The sequence below is a fragment of the Arvicanthis niloticus genome, chromosome 26, assembly GCF_011762505.2.
Source record: "Arvicanthis niloticus isolate mArvNil1 chromosome 26, mArvNil1.pat.X, whole genome shotgun sequence".
NCBI lineage: Eukaryota > Metazoa > Chordata > Mammalia > Rodentia > Muridae > Arvicanthis > Arvicanthis niloticus.
Window position 1 is genome coordinate 26,920,253 of NC_133434.1, and position 18,525 is coordinate 26,938,777.

The 18,525-nt window shown below is 44.8% G+C and overlaps 1 protein-coding gene across 1 annotated transcript; it reads left to right on the forward strand.

The window, feature by feature from the left end:
- The first annotated feature begins 283 nt into the window (after positions 1 to 283).
- On the forward strand, positions 284 to 18,186 carry Spesp1 (sperm equatorial segment protein 1). Its single transcript, XM_076925336.1, has 2 exons — positions 284 to 483; positions 15,325 to 18,186. Exons 1-2 carry the CDS (start codon positions 423 to 425, stop codon positions 16,488 to 16,490), a joined length of 1,227 nt encoding a protein of 408 aa, XP_076781451.1. The 5' UTR covers positions 284 to 422; the 3' UTR covers positions 16,491 to 18,186.
- The last annotated feature ends 339 nt before the right edge of the window (positions 18,187 to 18,525 follow it).

An 18,525-nucleotide genomic window follows, 5' to 3' on the forward strand; every position in this document is an offset into this window, starting at 1 on the left:
ACTCTTTTGGGGACAAACTGGGTGGTGGTGGTGGGGTCCTACAGCGGTTCCCATCTGCGTGATCTCTAGGTCATCTTTTCGATCAGATACCTACTTCAGTGCAACGGCTGTGTTTTCAACCGGGGATTGCCACAGAGTGCCACTTTTCCAGCTTCTCTAGCCCCTACCCTAAGGGCCTGTCGCTGCAGGTCGCCACTTCTAGTCCGAGCCACAACTAGTCCGTGCTGAGTCCCAACAAGCATGCGCAGCACTCACGCGGCCGCCCCGCCCCCATCCATTCATTGGGGCAACCGTTGCGGGGCGCCAAGGCCCTGACGTGGGACGGTAGGCCGCTAACATCCCCTCTTTTCGGCCCTGAGGTACCCCGGCCTGGTGGCCCCAGGACGTTCCCGTCGGATGGCGGAATGCTGTGAACGACGCCCATGAAGCCGGTGGTCCTAGTTGCGCTGTGGCTATGGCCTTCGTACCTGCTGGCGTATCCAAGTGAGTGATGTGCCGAGTGGTGGCCTAGGTGGTTTTTCTTTTTCCTTACACCGTCCCACCCCACTGTCACACACTGGGTGCCAAGTGTGTCACTCCAGTCCTCATCTGTTCACTGCCCAGGACCCAAAACATTATTGCAGCCTGGGCTTGAATACTTCGTGTTTTGTTGGAATGCAACCACAGTCGTTACTGTATGTATTGGCCATGGGTGTTTTCCAGCTTTAGAACAGCAACTAAGGGCTTGCTGCACAATTCTGACTTGCAAGAACTGAGAGGTTTACTATCCGGCCCTTGACAGTAAAGGACTAGCGCGGGTCCTTGCAGTAAAATTTGAAGGGAATGTGTTGAGGGTAGGGATGTGTCTCCTTTAGGCTTCTGGAAGGAAAGAATTCAAACAAAAGACACTGACAGTTCAAACAGAAGTGTATTAGACAAAGCAAAGCACTCCAGAGAGAGATTGGGGTGGTCTGTTTCCAAAAGGAGATAGCAGCACAGTGGGTTCTGTACTGTGGCTTTAAAAAAAAATTAATGAATATTTATGAGCTAGAGGGAATATTCATAGGGTAGGGTTTCCTCTCCAATCATGGTAAATGGGCTCTCTCTTTTAGAGTATTTCTTCCCATGTTTCCCTAGAAAAGGCCACAAAAAGGAGGCAGTTACAGACTCTCTTTTAATTGTGCATGCATGAGAGGTGCCCTGGAGCCTTAGTCTTTGATAAACTGGGAGCAACTCTGCTACAGCTTGGAGGTGGTTGGTTAACCACGAAGGAGATGCTTTACTGTTGTTGTCTTGGTTACTCATCTCTAACTGTTGTTCTTTCTGTGTGTTTGTGCATAGACATGTGGAGGCCGGGGGATAACCTTAGGTCTTGTTCCTCAGACTCTCGCTACCTTGTTTTTCTGTTTGGTTTGGTTTGGTTTGAGATAGACCTGGAACTTGCTAACTAGGCTGGGCTGACTGACCAGCAAGCCCCAGGGATCTGCTCGGCTTCATTTTCCTAATGTTGAATTCTTGGCATGCACCTCCAGGCTAGGATTTTTCCCCAACGGGTTCTGGGGATGGCACCCAGGGCTCCACAAGCAGCTTAGCCATCTCCCAGCTCTCCCTAGGAAACTTGCCAAGGTCCAACTCATGACTGTTAGTTATCTCAGTAGCTCCAGGTTTGGTGAGATACCTTGTCGAAAGAAATAAAGCTGGGTCAAGGAAATGAATGGCTCACACAAGCCTGATAGCTGGAATTCAATCCCTGGACCTCACAGTGGAAGAAGGAAGCACCTACAACTTGAAAGTTGTCCTTTAACCTTCACATCTGCATTAGAGCATGGGCCTGCACTTAACGACACACACACATACACACACACACACACACACACAAACACACAAATATAAGGAAGATGAGAGTCTTCTCTATCCTGTCCCTAGAAAGGCCTTTGTCTTCACAAACTATACCTGGGGAAGGAGGTTTAAGGCAGCAGCCATTAATTGCTCACCTGTATCTACAAATACATAAAAAAGCAGATTTATCTGTAAAACCTTATAAAGCTTCAAGGCACTTGGTTACAATGTTGCAAGCTCCCTTCAGGCTGCTCAATTCCCAAAGCTCTGCCACTTAAAAGGGTCTCTTAGACCCACCTGTGGGGAGTGTTCTGATGACATTTACTTACTGGGGTGCGTGACACCTAAGTGGGCAATGTCCTGAGAGCTGCCTTAGGGGAACAGCTAGGATTTTCAGTGGCCTGTTTTTCTTAATGCATTATGTTTGAAACATCCTGGCTATCTCTTCCGCCTTTTATTATTTTGTATTTGTGTGTGTGACTGCCTGTGCCACAGTGCATGTGTGGAGGTCAAAGGATAGTTTTCAGGAGTAAGTTCTCTCCTTGCCCCATGTGGGGTTTGGGGACTAACTCAGGTCAGGCTTTCTAGAGAAGCGCCTTTACCTGCAGAACCATCTCCCTAGCTTGAAACAAATTTGATGAGGCCACACCTTTTTGCTAGTTCATCATTTTTGTGGTTTACTAGATAATCTGAAATCTCATCCTTCATCTGAGTACCTCAGGCCATGCAAGAATTCAACTGAGACATGACAATCTAAGATGGTCTATGCTCTTCCAGGTGTTTCTTGGTGAGCTCTCATTTTCAATCTCTCTGTTTCTGTCTGCCTGTGGGTCTGCCCCCCCCCTCTCTCTCACACACACACACATCTTTTCTGTCCCTATCATTTCTGCCTTGCCCCTTCCCATTGTCCATTTTATTCTTTGAGACAGGGACGCTCTGAGCCCTGGCTGACCTTGAACTCACCACATAGCTAACAATGACCTTGACTTTCTGATCCTCGTGATTCTACGCCTCCATTGCTGATTGTTACAGGTGTGTGCCAGCACACCCAGTTAATGCAGCACTTGGGACCCAAAGCAAGCCTTCATGTGCTAACCAGGCAAACATTCTACCAACCGAGCTTTGTGCCCAGCCTCCAAGTCTCTTTAAACCATGGTGACTGGCTTTGCAGGCTCTCAGGAAGACTACAGTGTGTCAGGATTGCCGCTGTTCTATGAGCAAGACAAGTTGCTTGGAGCAAGCCCATCTACGTGTGTGAGAAGACAAAAATAAACAAACAAAAAAACCCAAAACAAAAAAAAAAACCCTCACATAGCACACAAAGACATTGAATTAAATTAGATTTTATTTTTCAGTCTGAATGCCTGACTAATATGAACATAAGTCCTTTTTTATCCATCAGCAAAAGCTCCATTTCTCTTTAATTAATAGTAAAAAGTTAGCGCTGATGATGACACAGTGGTCCCTTTTCCAGTCACTCAGGCTATTCCAGCTATGAGTACAGCAGCCTGGTGAGTTTGAGCTAGAAATGTGTCAGCCTGGTTATTTCAGTTAGCTTGAATTCAAGGCAACAACTTCACATAGCACTTGGCAAGTCTGTTCTCTGAGTCTACTGCATGACAGGTCTAGAAAAATAAATGAAATTGTTCTCTGAAGTTATGGACCTGAGGCCAGGCTGGCTCGTTACTGAGTGATGGATGCTTGGGTTTACTTCCACATACACGAGTTCTTTATAGAATAAGGCCACCCTGTGTTTCTTGTGTTTGAGGTTGTACGAATCTTTTAATAATTAGCATGTAAAACTTGTGGCTAGATTTTGGTGTGTCGTCAACAGTGTCTGTGTCAAGGTTGACAGGACAAAGTAAAGAAGTATAAGACGCAGGGGTTCATTGTGTGTGTAGTGCAGTGGTGTTCGTGTGCGTGTGTGGACGTCAGTAGACAACCTTCACCTTTCCCTCCTTTGAAACGGACTTTGTTCACCACTATGGACACCAGAGATTCTCCTTCCCTCCTCCTACCTTGTGGTAGGAACACCAAGTAAAGATACCCACTGTGGAGTATGGCTTTACTCGGGGTCTGGGGATTAGAACTCAGATCCTTACACTTGCGTGTGAACTTCTACTTGCCAAGTCATCTCCCCAAGTTCATGCATCCTCAAAGTACAAAGGTCAGACATACTCAACATTTTCATCTTTATGTGAGTTTTGAAATTCATCTTTTTCTTTTACTGAGCTACCATGTTTCCCAGTGTTCTATATGATATTTTACTACAACCTCAAACTCAGCAGGCATGCATATCAAACCATGGGTTGAAATTAGCAACATGGTTTGGCTTTAAACCCTTAATGTTTAAAACATATTTGAGCACACAGACAATACAATGCATTTCATACTGAAGGATACACTTTTTAATTCCATTTTGGCTGACTGTTTTTATAGTTTCTTTGTATAGTTTAGGTAGTGTGTGTGTGTATGTGGTGTGTATGTGTGTGGTGTGTGTGTGTATGTGTGTGTATGTGTGTGTGGTGTGTTTGTGTATGTGTGTGTGTGTGTGTGGTGTGTATATGTGTGTGGTGTGTGTGTGTGTGTGGTGTGTGGTATATGTGTGTGTGTGGTGTGTGTGTGTATGTGTGTGGTGTGTGTGTGGTGTGTATATGTGTTTGTGTATGTGTGTGTGTGTGGTGTGTGTGGTATATGTGTGTGTGTGGTGTGTGTGTGTGTGTGTGTGTGTGTGGTGTGTGTGTGGTGTGTGTGTGTATGTGTGTGGTGTGTGTGTGTATGTGTGTGGTGTGTGTGTGTGTGGTGTGTATATGTGTTTGTGTATGTGTGTGTGTGTGTGTGGTGTGTGGTATATGTGTGTGTGTGGGGTGTGTGTGTGTGTGTGTGTGTGGTGTGTGTGTGGTGTGTGTGTGTATGTGTGTGGTGTGTGTGTGGTGTGTATATGTGTTTGTGTATGTGTGTGTGTGTGGTGTGTGTGGTATATGTGTGTGTGTGGTGTGTGTGTGTGTGCTGTGTGTGTGGTGTGTGTTATGAATGTGCATGACACAGCCCATGTGTGGAGGCCAGAGGACGACCTTATAGTCAATTCTCTGCTTCTATCCCTTCATGGATGATTCTCGGCTTCAAACTCAGGTCGCCAGGCACCTTTCCTGACTGAACCACTGTGTCAGTCCTGTGAACTACATTTAGCCATCAGTGTAAGGGTTTCTGATCATTTGTCTTGTTTTCTCCTCAGTTTTCTTTTCATCTCCAAGAGGTCTTTTCCTGGGATGTGGAATTCTGGGTTGTTTATTCCTCTTCTCTTTTGCTGGCACTCCAGCCGTATGTAACATTTCCTTCCAACCTCAGGACTTCAGATCAGAATTGAACTTGTCATTCAGTTTCACTTGCTTTGCGTGTGTATTTGTTACACACACACTTCTCAGTGTGTGTGTGTGTGTGTGTGTGCATATGTACATGTGGGTATGAGCACACACAGTGGACTCAACTGTTGGTTCTGATCACTCCATATATTTGTTTGTTACATTAAGATTTGTATTTTTTATTTTGTTCTGTATGTATGAGTCTTTTGCTTGCATGTATATATGTATACCATGTGCATTCCATGATACCTACGCAAGTCAGAAGAGGGTATTGGTTAGTCTTCTAGAACTAGAGTTGTGGATGTTGTGAACCACCCTGTGGGCTCTGGGAACCTAACCTGGTTTTTCTACAAGAGCATCAGGGGACTCTGGTCACTTTTTTCTACTTTTTTTTTCTTATTGTCCAGATTGTACCATCGGTCTGTCTCGCTCACTGTTCATTGGACCTAACCCCTGGCCCCTCCAGTTTGCCCTTGAGTCTAACCAATGAGTTTTTTCCTGCTGTCATATTTTTCATATTTGTAAATTCTAGAACTTCATTGTGGTTCTTTTTATAGCTTCCATTTCTTCCTGAGACTTCACTATTTGTCATTTGTGTCAAGCTTGCTTACTGCTGCTTTTGTTGATGCTGCCGATGCTGAAGTAAGGGCTCGTGTAGCATGCTGGCCTCAGAAGTCTCTCAGACGTAATATGTAACCGGGAATGACTTTGGTCTGTTACCCTGCCTGTGCCCTCGGTGCTGGGAGGACAGGTGTGCACTAGCAATCCCTGTTTTCAATGCCCTGCTGGGGATCAAGCCCAGGGCTTCGTGCATACTCGGCAAACATTACCAACCGGCCTACCTCTGCAGCCCCACCCCTCCTACTGAAAAGACTTATTTTTAATTTTATGTGTAAGAGTGTTTGTCTGAATTTATGTACACCCCAAGGAGGCCAGAGAAGGCAATTGGATCCTCTGGTTCTGGAGTTGGGTGCTGCCATGTGGGTGCTGTGAACCTGGGTTTTCTACATGACTAGCGGGCACTTAAGAGTGCTAAGCTATCTTTCCAGGCACTTCAACCTTAAAAAAAAAATACCTTGTACATTTTGAGTTTCTGAGTTTCCAGATTCTTCTTCTCCCTTGGTGGGTCATGTGTAGGAAAAAGTAACCCAGGGATTACCGTTTTTTTTTCTCTCCTGAAGTCCTTAGTTGGCTGGCTTTCTTTTCAGATATGTTTTAACTAGGATGCACAGGGTTTTAACCTGTGCTTAATGGACACAAGAAGGGGAATGGTACCCATTATCTTCACAGAAGCAGAAATCCAGATACATGGTTTTATTGGAGGCTTTTGGAAGAGACAATGTACTTTATAAGTAAACAGTAGCTAAGTAGGGGCTGGAGAGGTTGGCTCCAAGGTTAGGAGAGAACATCTTGTGCTTTCAGAGGACTGGGGTTGGATTCCTACCACTCATGATGTTACCTCCAGAACTCCAGTTCTAGGAGATCTGACGCCCTCTTCTGGCCTCTGCCAGCACTGCATACATGTGCACATACCCATACACAGACACATAACAAAAACTATTTTGAAAAAGACCAATCGAGTAGGGCACCAAGAGAATTTCGTCAACACCTTTAGGGCACAGTGGAGTTATGGGATGGTCACGTCTTTACCATTTCACTGTGTCCAGACATATCAGCACTCCATTTACAGTGCTCTCGGCATATTATTTCCCAGGCTGTAGAAAGTCTTAGTTATTAGAAAGAAGAGAGATTTCTAAGTTATCCCCAGGGGTACCACACATCTGTCCATATATGAATTGGATTTTATCTGTACAGAAACCTAGAAAACTTAGAAGCAAGGAACTTAGAGTATAAACAAACTTACATTTTTAAGGATTTGCTTATCAGTTTAATAGATACTGAGTGTGTTCTACAGTAACATTCTTTTTGGTTCAGAAGATGTTTGGTGTCTTGCTTATAGTTTTTGATTGTTTGTTTGTTTGTTTGTTTAACATTTGTAGATAAGGGCTGGCTAGATGGCTCAGAGGATAAGGGCACTTGCCACGCAAGCCTAGTGACCTGAGTTTGATCCCTGGAAGCCACGTGGTGGAAAGAGAGAACTGATTCCAAGGTGTCCTCTTATCTCTTTATACAGAGTTTGGCACAGGTGCCTCCCCTCCTGCCCGAATCATGAACATGTACCCAAAACAACAACAACAACAACACTGTAGACAAATACACATTATTAACTAATTTTTTTTTTAGTTTATAGGTTCATAATTAAGAATATCAGAAAATATGCCATTAGTGTCAAAAACATAATTCCTGTTACAGATTATCAGAGAATTAGAACAGTTAAAAACAATAGAAGCCCGAAGTAGTGGTGCATACCTTTGGTCCCATCACTTGGGAGGTAGAGACAGGAGGATCTCTGTGAGTTCCAGGATAGCCAGGGCCATGTAAAGAGACCCTGTTTTAAACAAACAAAATCATTAAAAAAAAAAAAATTAAAACCCCACAAAACTGTGAGCCCATTACAGTGGCCAAATCTGTGGGTCTTTGTAATTCTATGGCGCTGCACACTTCGTTTAGCTGATTTTTACGGCAGTATTCACTCTGTGCTACATTTCAAGTAAGGTCCTATGCTTTCCTCTCCGCTCTTCAATGTAGTACTCAGAAAGAGTTATTTCAGCTGATGTGCAAAACTCTGGAATCCGAGTGAATTGAGTGTATTTGCTTCTCAGTTTTGTATTCTGTGAAAAAAAAAAATCACATAATCGTAATACAAATAGAGCATGCACAAAGACAACAGCTTTTTTAAAAGTTAAGCTTAACTGATGTTACAGACATGACCACACAGGTATAGCAATCAAAACAATCATTTGTAGGAATTAAATTTCATGGGGGTAACATGATCAAAATCTGTTACATATATGTTGAAATATATATGATCCCAACACTTGGGAAGCAGTGGCAGAATGATCAGGCATTCAAGGTCCTCCTTGGCTAAATAGTTCAGACCAGCCTGGGCTCCTGTATCAGGGGACAGGGGTGGGACAGAGGACAAAGAAAGCAGAAAACACAACTCTTGACTTATAAGTTGTTACCAAATAGCTTTAGTAAGTGAAGTAGAAATAGTAATACCTATTAATAAATGTAAAACTGTTATAAACTTTAGTTCTTTTAAAACTAGTATGTATTAATCATACAGAGTAATGAATTCCATTGTAACGATTTCAACATATATGTAATGGATTTGGATCATGTTACCCCCATGAAGTTTAATTCTTACAAATGACTCTTCTGGTTGCTGTATCTATGTGGTCATGTTTGTAAAGAGTCACACATGACATTTTAACTATATTAGAGACTCGGTCACAAGGGTTCTGACTGCTCCATGAATCTACAGTTGACATCCTTGAGTAACCAGCACTCAAGTCAGGAATCTTAGGAGGCTGCAGGTACAGCACAGCAGCAGAGTGCTTGCCTAGGATGCGTGAGGCTCTAGGGTCAGTTGCCAGCCTGGCATATGCACAGCCCAGACTACTCTATAAGCATGGGATTTAATGTGTGTGACTATTCCAACTCTAGTACAGAAAGCTGAGGGGCTGGAATTTCTAAGTTCATATGCCTTATGAGATTGGGTTTATCCAGAAAGACCTTGTTCTGATTTTGCTCAGGATTAAGTCAAAGGTAACCAACTTGCCTTTACCTTTGTGTGGCATGAACGTCTGTAAGTGATACTGTCAGTCAGTCTCTAGTTAGACCTCATGGAAACAGAACATTATGTGTGGATTCACCTCCACATCTATACATAGCTATTATTTGCCAAGGGGAACCATTTAACAGGAGAGCAAAATTTTGTAGTATTTATTTATCTGAATTGCACATGTATCTTTAAGTAGTTTGCTCTAGTTAAATGGGAGAAGTTTGTGTGTTTTGTGGTATTTCACTTACTATTCATGTGTGATTGTGCCATCTTAGGCCCTCACCACTTTGCCGGCGCCTTTGGGGCAAGTCTTTCTGATAACACTGTGCCAGTTTTGAAGTGAGCAGCCTGTGTCCGCATACCATCCGTGCTGCTGCTGCTGAGCTCAACAGTCGCAGCAGCCACGCTTCCAAGTGTCTTCTCTTCCTTCTTCTGTTTTTAATGGTTTTCAAGATAAGGTTTTTTTTTTGTGTAGTCCCACCTGTCCTGGAACTTACTTTGTAGACCAGGCTGGCCTCGAACTCAAAGAGATCCACCTGCCTCTGCCTCCTGAATGCTGGGATTAAAGGTGCACACCACCACTGCCTGGCTTCTTTTTCCCCTTTATCAAAATGCCACTCATTATGGTACCTGCATATGCCAAAGGCTCTGTGAAAGGGAGAGACTGCAGTCTTCCTAACTCCTGTCTGGCAGTGCACCCTTCAGCATGGCAGCGATTGTCATCCCCACAGTTGTCACTTGCTATTGTCTATCATGCGATCAGTTCTCCCTGTTCTGTTTTTGAAATTGCAGAAAACCCAAGCTCAGTTGACATCCTCAGAGCTGAGATTCCAGCAGAACCCCAAGCTTCCTAGCAGAGACCCTGGAAACAGTGTCCTAACATCTCGCACTGCAGGGGATTCTTGTGTGCATGTATGCATGTGTGTGCGTGTGCACTCACTTGTGTGTATGTTTGTAGTGTACGTGCGGGCATGCATATGAGGGCCAGAGGTTGGCATCAGGTGTTTTCTTCTATTTTTCGTCACCTATTTTCTTTGAGACAGCATCTTTTACTCAACTGATTTGCTGAGCTTAGTTGGGTGACAAGCCCCTGGCAGGGGTCCTCCTGTCCCTCCTTCCCCAGTGCTGAGAGGATGCCACCTGATCAGCTTACATGGGTGCTGGGGGTCCGAGCTCTGGTCCTCAAGGTCGTGAGGCAAGCACTTTCTTTACCCACTAATCTACCTCCACAGTACTAGGGGCTTCTTAACCTTAGCCATGGTCTGGGTCATGCTGTCTGCTTAGATATACAAGTGGCAAAAATAGCAGCTATATTGTGTTGGGGCTGACCACAGGAAATGGTCAAGGTGTTGTAAGTGACCCAGCTTCTAGCAGGTCAGCCTGCTCTTTGTAAGAATTAGAAGTGTAGCCGAGCGGTGGTGGCGCACGCCTTTAATCCCAGCACTTGGGAGGCAGAGAAAGGCGGATTTCTGAGTTCGAGGCCAGCCTGGTCTACAGAGTGAGTTCCAGGACAGCCAGGGCTAAACAGAGAAACCCTGTCTCGAAAAACCAAAAAAAAAAAAAAAAAAAAAAAAAAAAAAAAAAAAAAAAATAGAAGTGTATTTGCTTTTTTAGAACTTCCTGTAGAATTGAGAAAAACAGGATTTCACCATGGTGGAGTTTTGTGTAAGGATACCGGAGACTCTCCTTTTACCTGCAAACATTTTTACAGGGCTCAAATGATTTGCAAGACTGGTCTTGATTAGTGGTACCAGGAGTCTGAGATGCAGGGATGTGTTAGAAGGGCAAAAACAAGAGGGAGGAAGCATGTGAGGTGGGGATGGATTCAAGAATAGAATGATCCAGAGACCCAAGGGTGCATTTACAAGGAAGAAAAGTGAGGTAGGAGGTAGGTGCCTCTGTTGCTAGGCAGCCACAAACAGGCTTTTTGGTGTTTCCAGAGTAACGGCGGAGGAGGATAATGAGCACTTGAGATGTTTTTAGAAATCACATCGAGTGAGCACCTCCTTCTCCTGTCCTCCGGCATCTAACTTTATTTAACCTGGGTCTTCCATTTGCTGGTCTGAAGAGACACGCTAATTTACTGAAGATCAAGTGGGTCCTAGACTAATTTTGAGGCAGTGTCCTCTGCCCTCTGCAAAGCCGTTATGCCTCCGTTGACCGCACACTCTGGATTGGCCACGGTCAGCCCAGCTGTTTGCTTCTAGTTGCCTAGAACAGATAATTTCTCAAAAATTTTAGAGGCAACATTTTTACAGAAAAAAAATGAAATACACATACAAATAGAAACAATGGCATCAAAGCTCCCTCTGTAATAGACCTTTGATTAATCTGGGACCGCTGACATCTCCACTCACATCCCTTCTCCCCGAAGCTCCCTGCACCCCCCCCCCAAATCCTTGTGCTTAGTTTATTTAGAAGCAAATTCTAAACATCTTATAATTCTACCAGTAAACAGTTTAGCACGAACCACTGATGTCTAAGGATGCAAAGGAACAGAACGGCAGCAGTCGTTTCTAGAAGGTAATACTCAGGGCTGGGGAGATCACTCAGTTCCTATAGTCAGTACACTCATGCATGCATGCACATATACTTAATAAAAAAAGAGCTAAGAAAAAAAAATCCTGGTTCTTTTTTTTCATCAAATTAAAGGCAACAGAGAGGAAGCACTATTTGAATACCAAACATATCAAATGAACAGAAAAAAAAATGGATCAGAAACATTTGGGCAGCAGTCAGATATGTGAACTGTTGGCGTGTGCGTGTGCGTGTGCGTGTGCGTGTGCGTGTGCGTGTGCGTGTGCGTGTGTGTGTGAGTGTGGTGGCTGTGGAGGCCAGAGGACAATCTCTGGTGTCTTTCCTTGAGCACCATTTGACACGTATTCTTGAGACAGGATCTCCCAGCAATGGTCAGCACTCCTATAATTCCAGGGGTGGGAGTTGGAGGTAGGAAGCCAGGGATGTTTGCTGGCCAGCCAGTCTAGGTGATCTGTGAGCTTCGGGTTCAATAAAAGACCCTGTCTCAAAAAGTAAAGAGGAGGGCCTCAGAGTTAAGAGCATTTGCACTCTTGAAAGGGATGTTAGTTCAGTTCCCAGCAGCCACTTCAAGCAGCTCAAAACCAATTGTAACTCTAGCCCCAGGGGATCTGGGGCCCTCTTTGGACCTCCATGGATATCCACACTCATGACACATATATACAGATAACACATAAATAAAAATAAAGTCTCTAAATAAAAAGAAAGTTTAAAGCAATACAGCAAGATACCTGATATCCACCTGTGGCCTGTGCACATGCTCACACTTCTGCTTGCACACACACACACACACACACACACACAAAGAGAGAGGGGAGAGAGAGAGAGAGAGAGAGAGAGAGAGAGAGAGAGAGAGAGAGAGAGAGAGAGTCAGTCCAGTGACAACCTTAGGGTTGTCATCTCAAGAAAGTTCAGCTGTAGCAAGAGACAGGAATGAAAATGGAAACTGCCAAAGTAAAAGAGGGAAGATCTGGTCTTCTGTGGCTGCCAGGGCAACTTTGTTTTCATCTGTGGTTAGATAAATCCTGAAGTGGCCTTGCCATGTCTCATTTTATCCCATCTGAGGATTTAGCGGGGCCGTGAGTGGCACCATATAAAAACCATTCTCCTTCAATCAGACACTAGCCTGGCTCTGCTGGAGGGTCCCACAGTTTCTGAAGTCACTGGCCTTTTTGTCTTTTTCCATCATCCATCACCATCCTATCCTGTCACAACGGCCACTCCCCACCCCCCAGAGGAATGAAGACCTTAGGCAGAGGGGCAAGGGATTGAAAGGGTTAAAATTAAGTGTGAGAAGGAGAGCTGCTTCCTATCACCAGGTGAAAAGCTGAGATGCAGGGCAGGAAAGAAGAGAGGGAGTCACCATCCTTCACTGCCTCACAACCAGCCCTCACCTGTCAACAGTGACCTTGACACTGCCCCTATCCTGGAACAAGTGACCTTGACACTGCCCCTACCCTGGAACAAGAACTTTTTGCCACCATCTGGTTTGGCAGCTCTTTAAGTGGGCTCCACTGTTTTGGTCAGGAAACCCCAGGAATCTGCTTGTCTCCAACCGTTTGAGTGTCCCCAGCACTAGAATGACAAAGTTTATAACTATGCCTGGCCTTTTGTGTCTATGTGTGTGTGTGTGGGGGGGGGGGGGGCGGTGTTCTGAGGATCAAACTCTGGTCCTTGGCAAAGGCAGTTTCTGAGACAGCTCTGTGGCCAACAACCCTCAATTTCTTATTACATTTGTTTTATGTGAGATAGAAGAACAGATATATGCCTTTTGTTTTTTTTTTTCTGTTTGTTTTGTTTTTTTCTTAAGAATCTATTTATTTTTATTCACTTTGCATCCTGACTGCAGCCTCCTCTCCTCCCAGTCTTGACTTTACAAATCCCTTCCCCACTGCTCCCTCCCCTTCTCTGAGGAGAATGGGAAGCCTCCTTGGGTACCAACCTACTCTGGGACATCTAGTCTTAAAAGAACTAGGCACATCCTCTCTTGCTGAGGCCCAGCTAGACAGTCCAGGTAGGGGAAGGGATCCAATGGCAAGCCAGAGACAGTCCTTGCTCCTATTGTTAGGGGACCACATGAAGACCAAGCTGCATGTCTGCTACAAATGTGTCGGAGGCGTAGGCCCAGCCCCTGAATGCACTTTGGTTGATGGTTCAGTCTCTGTGAGCCCCCATGGCCCAGATAGGTCTTCCTGTGGTGTACTTGATCCTTCCAGCTAGAGTATCTTTTGCTTAAGAAAATATCAAGGAAAATACTAAAGTCACACCCCTAGAAAGTGGAAGAGCAGAGACCAGCGTGAGAGTGTCAGCTAACCTCCATGGGACTGTGTTTGTTTGACTCAGTCTTCCCGACCTGAAAACTCGAAGCGCAGAGCAATACACATTATAGAGTGGCTATACACAAAATGCGTTAAGGGTTTTTTTTTTGGGGGGGGGGAGGGGGTATTTGTTTGGTTTTGTTAATAAAAAATCAATAAAAGAGAAAAAGAAATTCCTTAAAACTTTCAAAACAGGGCTGGGCTATGGGTCAGTTGGTAAAGCAGTTGCCACGTGAATGTGAGGGACCGAGTTTAACTCAGAGCACCTGTGTCAAAACAAAAGGCCAGCGCAGTGATGTCACCTATAGTCCCTGACCTGGGGAGGTGGAGACAGGAGGATCCCTGAGGCTCCATTCAGTGAGAGACCCTGTCTCAAGAAATATGGTGAAGAGAAATTGAGGAAGATACCTGGTGTCAACCTCTGGCCTACACACACTCATTCACACGTGCACACAGCTTTTAATGGTTTACTGTGTTTAATAATTGGCATTCATTGAAGCCAGTGAACCATATGCCCATTTTACAGATGTATTAGCTGTAAATAATCAAAAGAGCACAACTAATACCAAACAGGGTAAGTAGGAAGTGAGGAGTTTTGAAACTCTGTTTTAATACAATTACAAATTTAGGTAATTTAATTATATCTATCTAAACATCTGACTCCTAAAAGTTTAATAACTGACTCCAGTGAGCCAGTGTGAGTCTACTGTAGCACCCTGCAGGGTTAGATAACATGATCAAGAATTTTGGTTTACCCATTCCATCGTCAAGCACCAGCCCTGACACTATTAATGATATTCTGTTATGCTTGCAGACAGGAACCCAGCATAACTCTAAGAGGCTCCACCCAGTAGTTGACTGAAATAGAGACTCAGAGCCAAACATTGGACGGGAACTCGTGGAGTCTTATGGAAGGGTCGGGGGAAGGATTGAGGGCCCAGAGGGGATAGGGACTTTAGAGGAAGATCAACAGAGTCAACTAACCTGGACCCTGGGGGCTCTCAGAGACTGAACCACCAACCGAAGAGCATACACAGGCTGGACCTGAGCCACCCACACATATGTAGCAGATGTGCAGCTCAGTCTTCATGTGGGTCCCCCAACAACTGAAGCGGGGCTGTTTCTGAAGCTGTTGCCAGCCTGTGGATCCTGTTCCCCTAACTGGGCCGCCTGGTCTGGCCTCCGTGGGAGAGGATTCACCTAGCCCTGAAGAGACTTGATGTGCCAGGGTGGGAGATACAGAGTGGGGTGGGGGGGGTCCATCCTGTCAGAGGAGAAGGGCAGGGGCTGGGGGAGGGATTGTGAGGAGGAGGGGGCAGTGATCTGGATGTAAAGTGAATAAATGAATAAATTAGCGGAAAAAAAGAATTTTGATTTAATAAGTTGGCAACTGAATCATAAATTATATGGAAAACAAACATAAAACGATATAGAAAAGGGCACACATGTACAACTCTGGCTGGCCTGGTGGTAGGGAAACTGAACTTGATTTCTGTATTTAAGAGCTAGCATAGAAAGTGAACCGAGGTCAGCAGATTCTGTAATTGTGTCATATGTAATAACTGTTACTTACTGTGTGTTTGATTTTTTTTTTCCCCTCAAGCCATAACTGTGTTGCCCGATGAAGAGCAGAATTTGAATCATTATGTACAAATTTTACAGAACCTCGTAATGAGCGTTCCCACCAGGGAGCAGAGCTTTGGGAAAAAGTTGAAGTCCTCAAGAACTGTGGATGGTGCAGAGCCGAGGTCACTGGCGTCTGAGGTGCTACTCACCCCCGGGTTAGTCTCCGCTCAAGAAATCACCCCTGAGACCGACGTTCTGATCAGGCCCATGGAGGATAAGACAACTTTTTCTTCGAGTGGCTTCACGCTGGGGATAGAGAGGAGAAAGAGAACCGAAAGTACAGCATTCTGGTCCATCCAGCCAAACAACGTTTCTATCGTTTTACACACGGAAGAACCTTTTATTGAAAAAGAGCCGGAGCCGGAACCGGAACTGGATTCTAGGCCGTTTACTACTGAGCCGGAGCCGGAGCCAGAGCTGGAGCCGGAGCCGGAGCCGGAGCCGGAGCTGGAGACTGAATCCCGGCAAATGTCAGAGGAAGAGGTAGAGACTAGCACACGGCAAAACAAGCTGCTAACGGGGACCTCACGGATGTCATCCATGGCCACCCAGCCAACGAACACCCGGGTAACACGTATTACTGTAACAGCAAAGACCACCAGCAGCATGGACGTCTCCACTGACTCTGAGGATGTGCCCCAGCTCTCGGGCCAGTCGGAAATCCCGAGTGCTGAAGACCTCTCTGGACGTCACTCACTGAATCCGAGACATGAGAGTATTTTGAGAAAAATTTCCGATATTAACGCACAGATTCAGCGGGGGCTTGCTAGTGACCGTAGCAGTCCCGAGTACAGGGAGTTCATCAAGGCCTCCAGGGATCACCTGAAACGCAGCCTGGCCCTGGCCGCAGCCGCTGAACACAAGTTGGAACAGATGTACGGATCTAACGTCTTCCCAGAGGGACGGACCAGCGACCCAGACGATGACATGGAGATGATTTTCAATATGCTGTACAATTCCAGGTCCAAGTTGTCAGATTATTTCAATATTAAGCATGTACCATCAGAGCTGAGAGAAAAGGCTACCGTCGTGATTGCTATGTTGAAAAAAATATTATGTGTAGATCAGGCAGAAATGCAGAGCCTCATTAAGAAGCTGTTGAGCAATAATATGAAAATCCTAAATATTCTTAATGTCCCATGACCAAATTTATTTAAGCAAAGGGCTTGTTCACAGGAAAATAAGCATAGTGATTTCAAAAGTTGCCTAAAATATTTTCTACTATATTTCTATGTGCTAACACCCTTATGTGTCATAGCATAAAATATTTTCATATGCACTAAAATCCTACCAATTTTAAAATAAAAATTTGCTTCGTGAGTTTGTAGTTTTTTTCCTCATTAATTTAAGTTGTGAAGAGCTGGCCTCTACAGTGTTTTGGATTTGCTTCTACTTAGTAGTTCACAGACTGCTTCGGCTGTGTCATGTAACCAATTTTAAAGAACTGCTTACAGTTTGAATCCACTTGTAGGACATCTGGTTTTCTGTTTGAATGCTACACTCAAGGCTAGTGTCAGGAGCTCTCCCATGGGGATGCATTTGCTTCCTTGGAAAGTGGGTGATATACTGGGGTTATTTTGAGGGACCTTAGCCTGGGTCTGTTAACGAGGGTCATCCTCACAATTCCCTCCCTTGCCTTGCATACAAACACATTAAAGATTTACAAATTTTTTGATAACAAGTATGATAGCAAGTTAGGTTAGCTGTTCAATGTAATAACAAAAGTGGAGTTTTGTTCCGCGACTTGACCAGTATTATATCCAAGTTCATTTACTTAGCCCTCATTCATCAAGCCAGTCGTTTACACATCAATAAAGATGTATTGACTCTCTGCTAGAACAAAATGCTAGGCTTTGGGAATAGAGTGAAGAGCTAGTTCCCCCTAACAGGAAAGCTAGACATTGAACAAAGATTTCCGTATTTTAAATTTTCAGTTGAGACAAGTATTATGGGAAGTAGCTATCTAACTTCATCTAGAATATTGAGAGACGTGGCCTCAGGGAGTGGCATTTGACCGGAGGTCTGAAAGACGAGGTGTGCTTGGGGGAAGAGAATGTTCCAGGTGGAACACACACACACACCCACACACACACACACACACACACAAGAACGTTGTTGAGCTGAGGCCAGGGTAGCATGTTCAAGAAGTGCCTAGAGTAGGCCAGAGAGAACATTCCAAGACAGAGCAGGCACAGGTCAGGCAGAAGCCGGCAGGCCTCATGCTGTGCATGAGCCGACTCATTACCTTGTGCTCGGCTTTGTATCAGACACCTGTGTGTTTAAAAGCAGCTCTCTGGCTACACAGTTTTAGGGGCAGGCTGAGGTGGACAGGAGCCGTGCAGGAGCCAGCTTTGCCTTGAATTACATGGGAGGAAGTGGCAAAAACCGGAACAAGCAGAACCAGTGCTTGGGTGACCAAACACAAATCCCCATAGTGCTGCGATGTAAAATGCTTACCGATGTTTGCTTTCACAAAACCGCTGTTCACCTTGCTTTCTAAAAATAACTTACCACGAAACACTGTAAGCATTGCAAAGATGAGCCGTGACGTAACAGTACACAGCCAGCCTGAACACTGTGTTCTAGTGAGCAGTAGTGTCTGTCTAGCCCTCCCCTCCCCCACCTCCTGTATGTTCAACTGGATCCCCAAGACTTATGATTTCCTCATCAGCTCGCACCACGTGAGGCTCTCTAAGCTTTTGAAGAACGCTTTCCAATGTTTCGTAGCAATATCATCACGTGGAGTTAGTGGTATCTAGTCAATGTTTATAAAGTGCTTAGACAATGGAGTTTCTTTGTATGAATCAAGATCAAATAAAGTTCACACATTGCTATTGCCTGACTGGACTCAGAGTTCTTTAATTGAAAGATCCTTTCCACTCTCCCCTCCCCCTCCACTTGAAACTTATTTATTGGAAAAACGGACATCAGCGCTATCCTTTCCCTCAGCTTGGATTTGGTGTTGCAAATAGATTGTTGCTAGTCTGTTTTCCTGTCCTCTGTATTTTCTTTTTTTCTCTTTTTATTTTTTTATTTTGTTTTTTCGAGACAAGGTTTCTCTGAATAGCTCTGGCTGTACTGGAGCTCACTCTGTAGACCAGGCTGGCCTCTAACTCAGAAATCCACCTGCCTCTGCCTCCAAAGTGCTTGGATTAAAGGCGTGTGCCACCACTGCCTG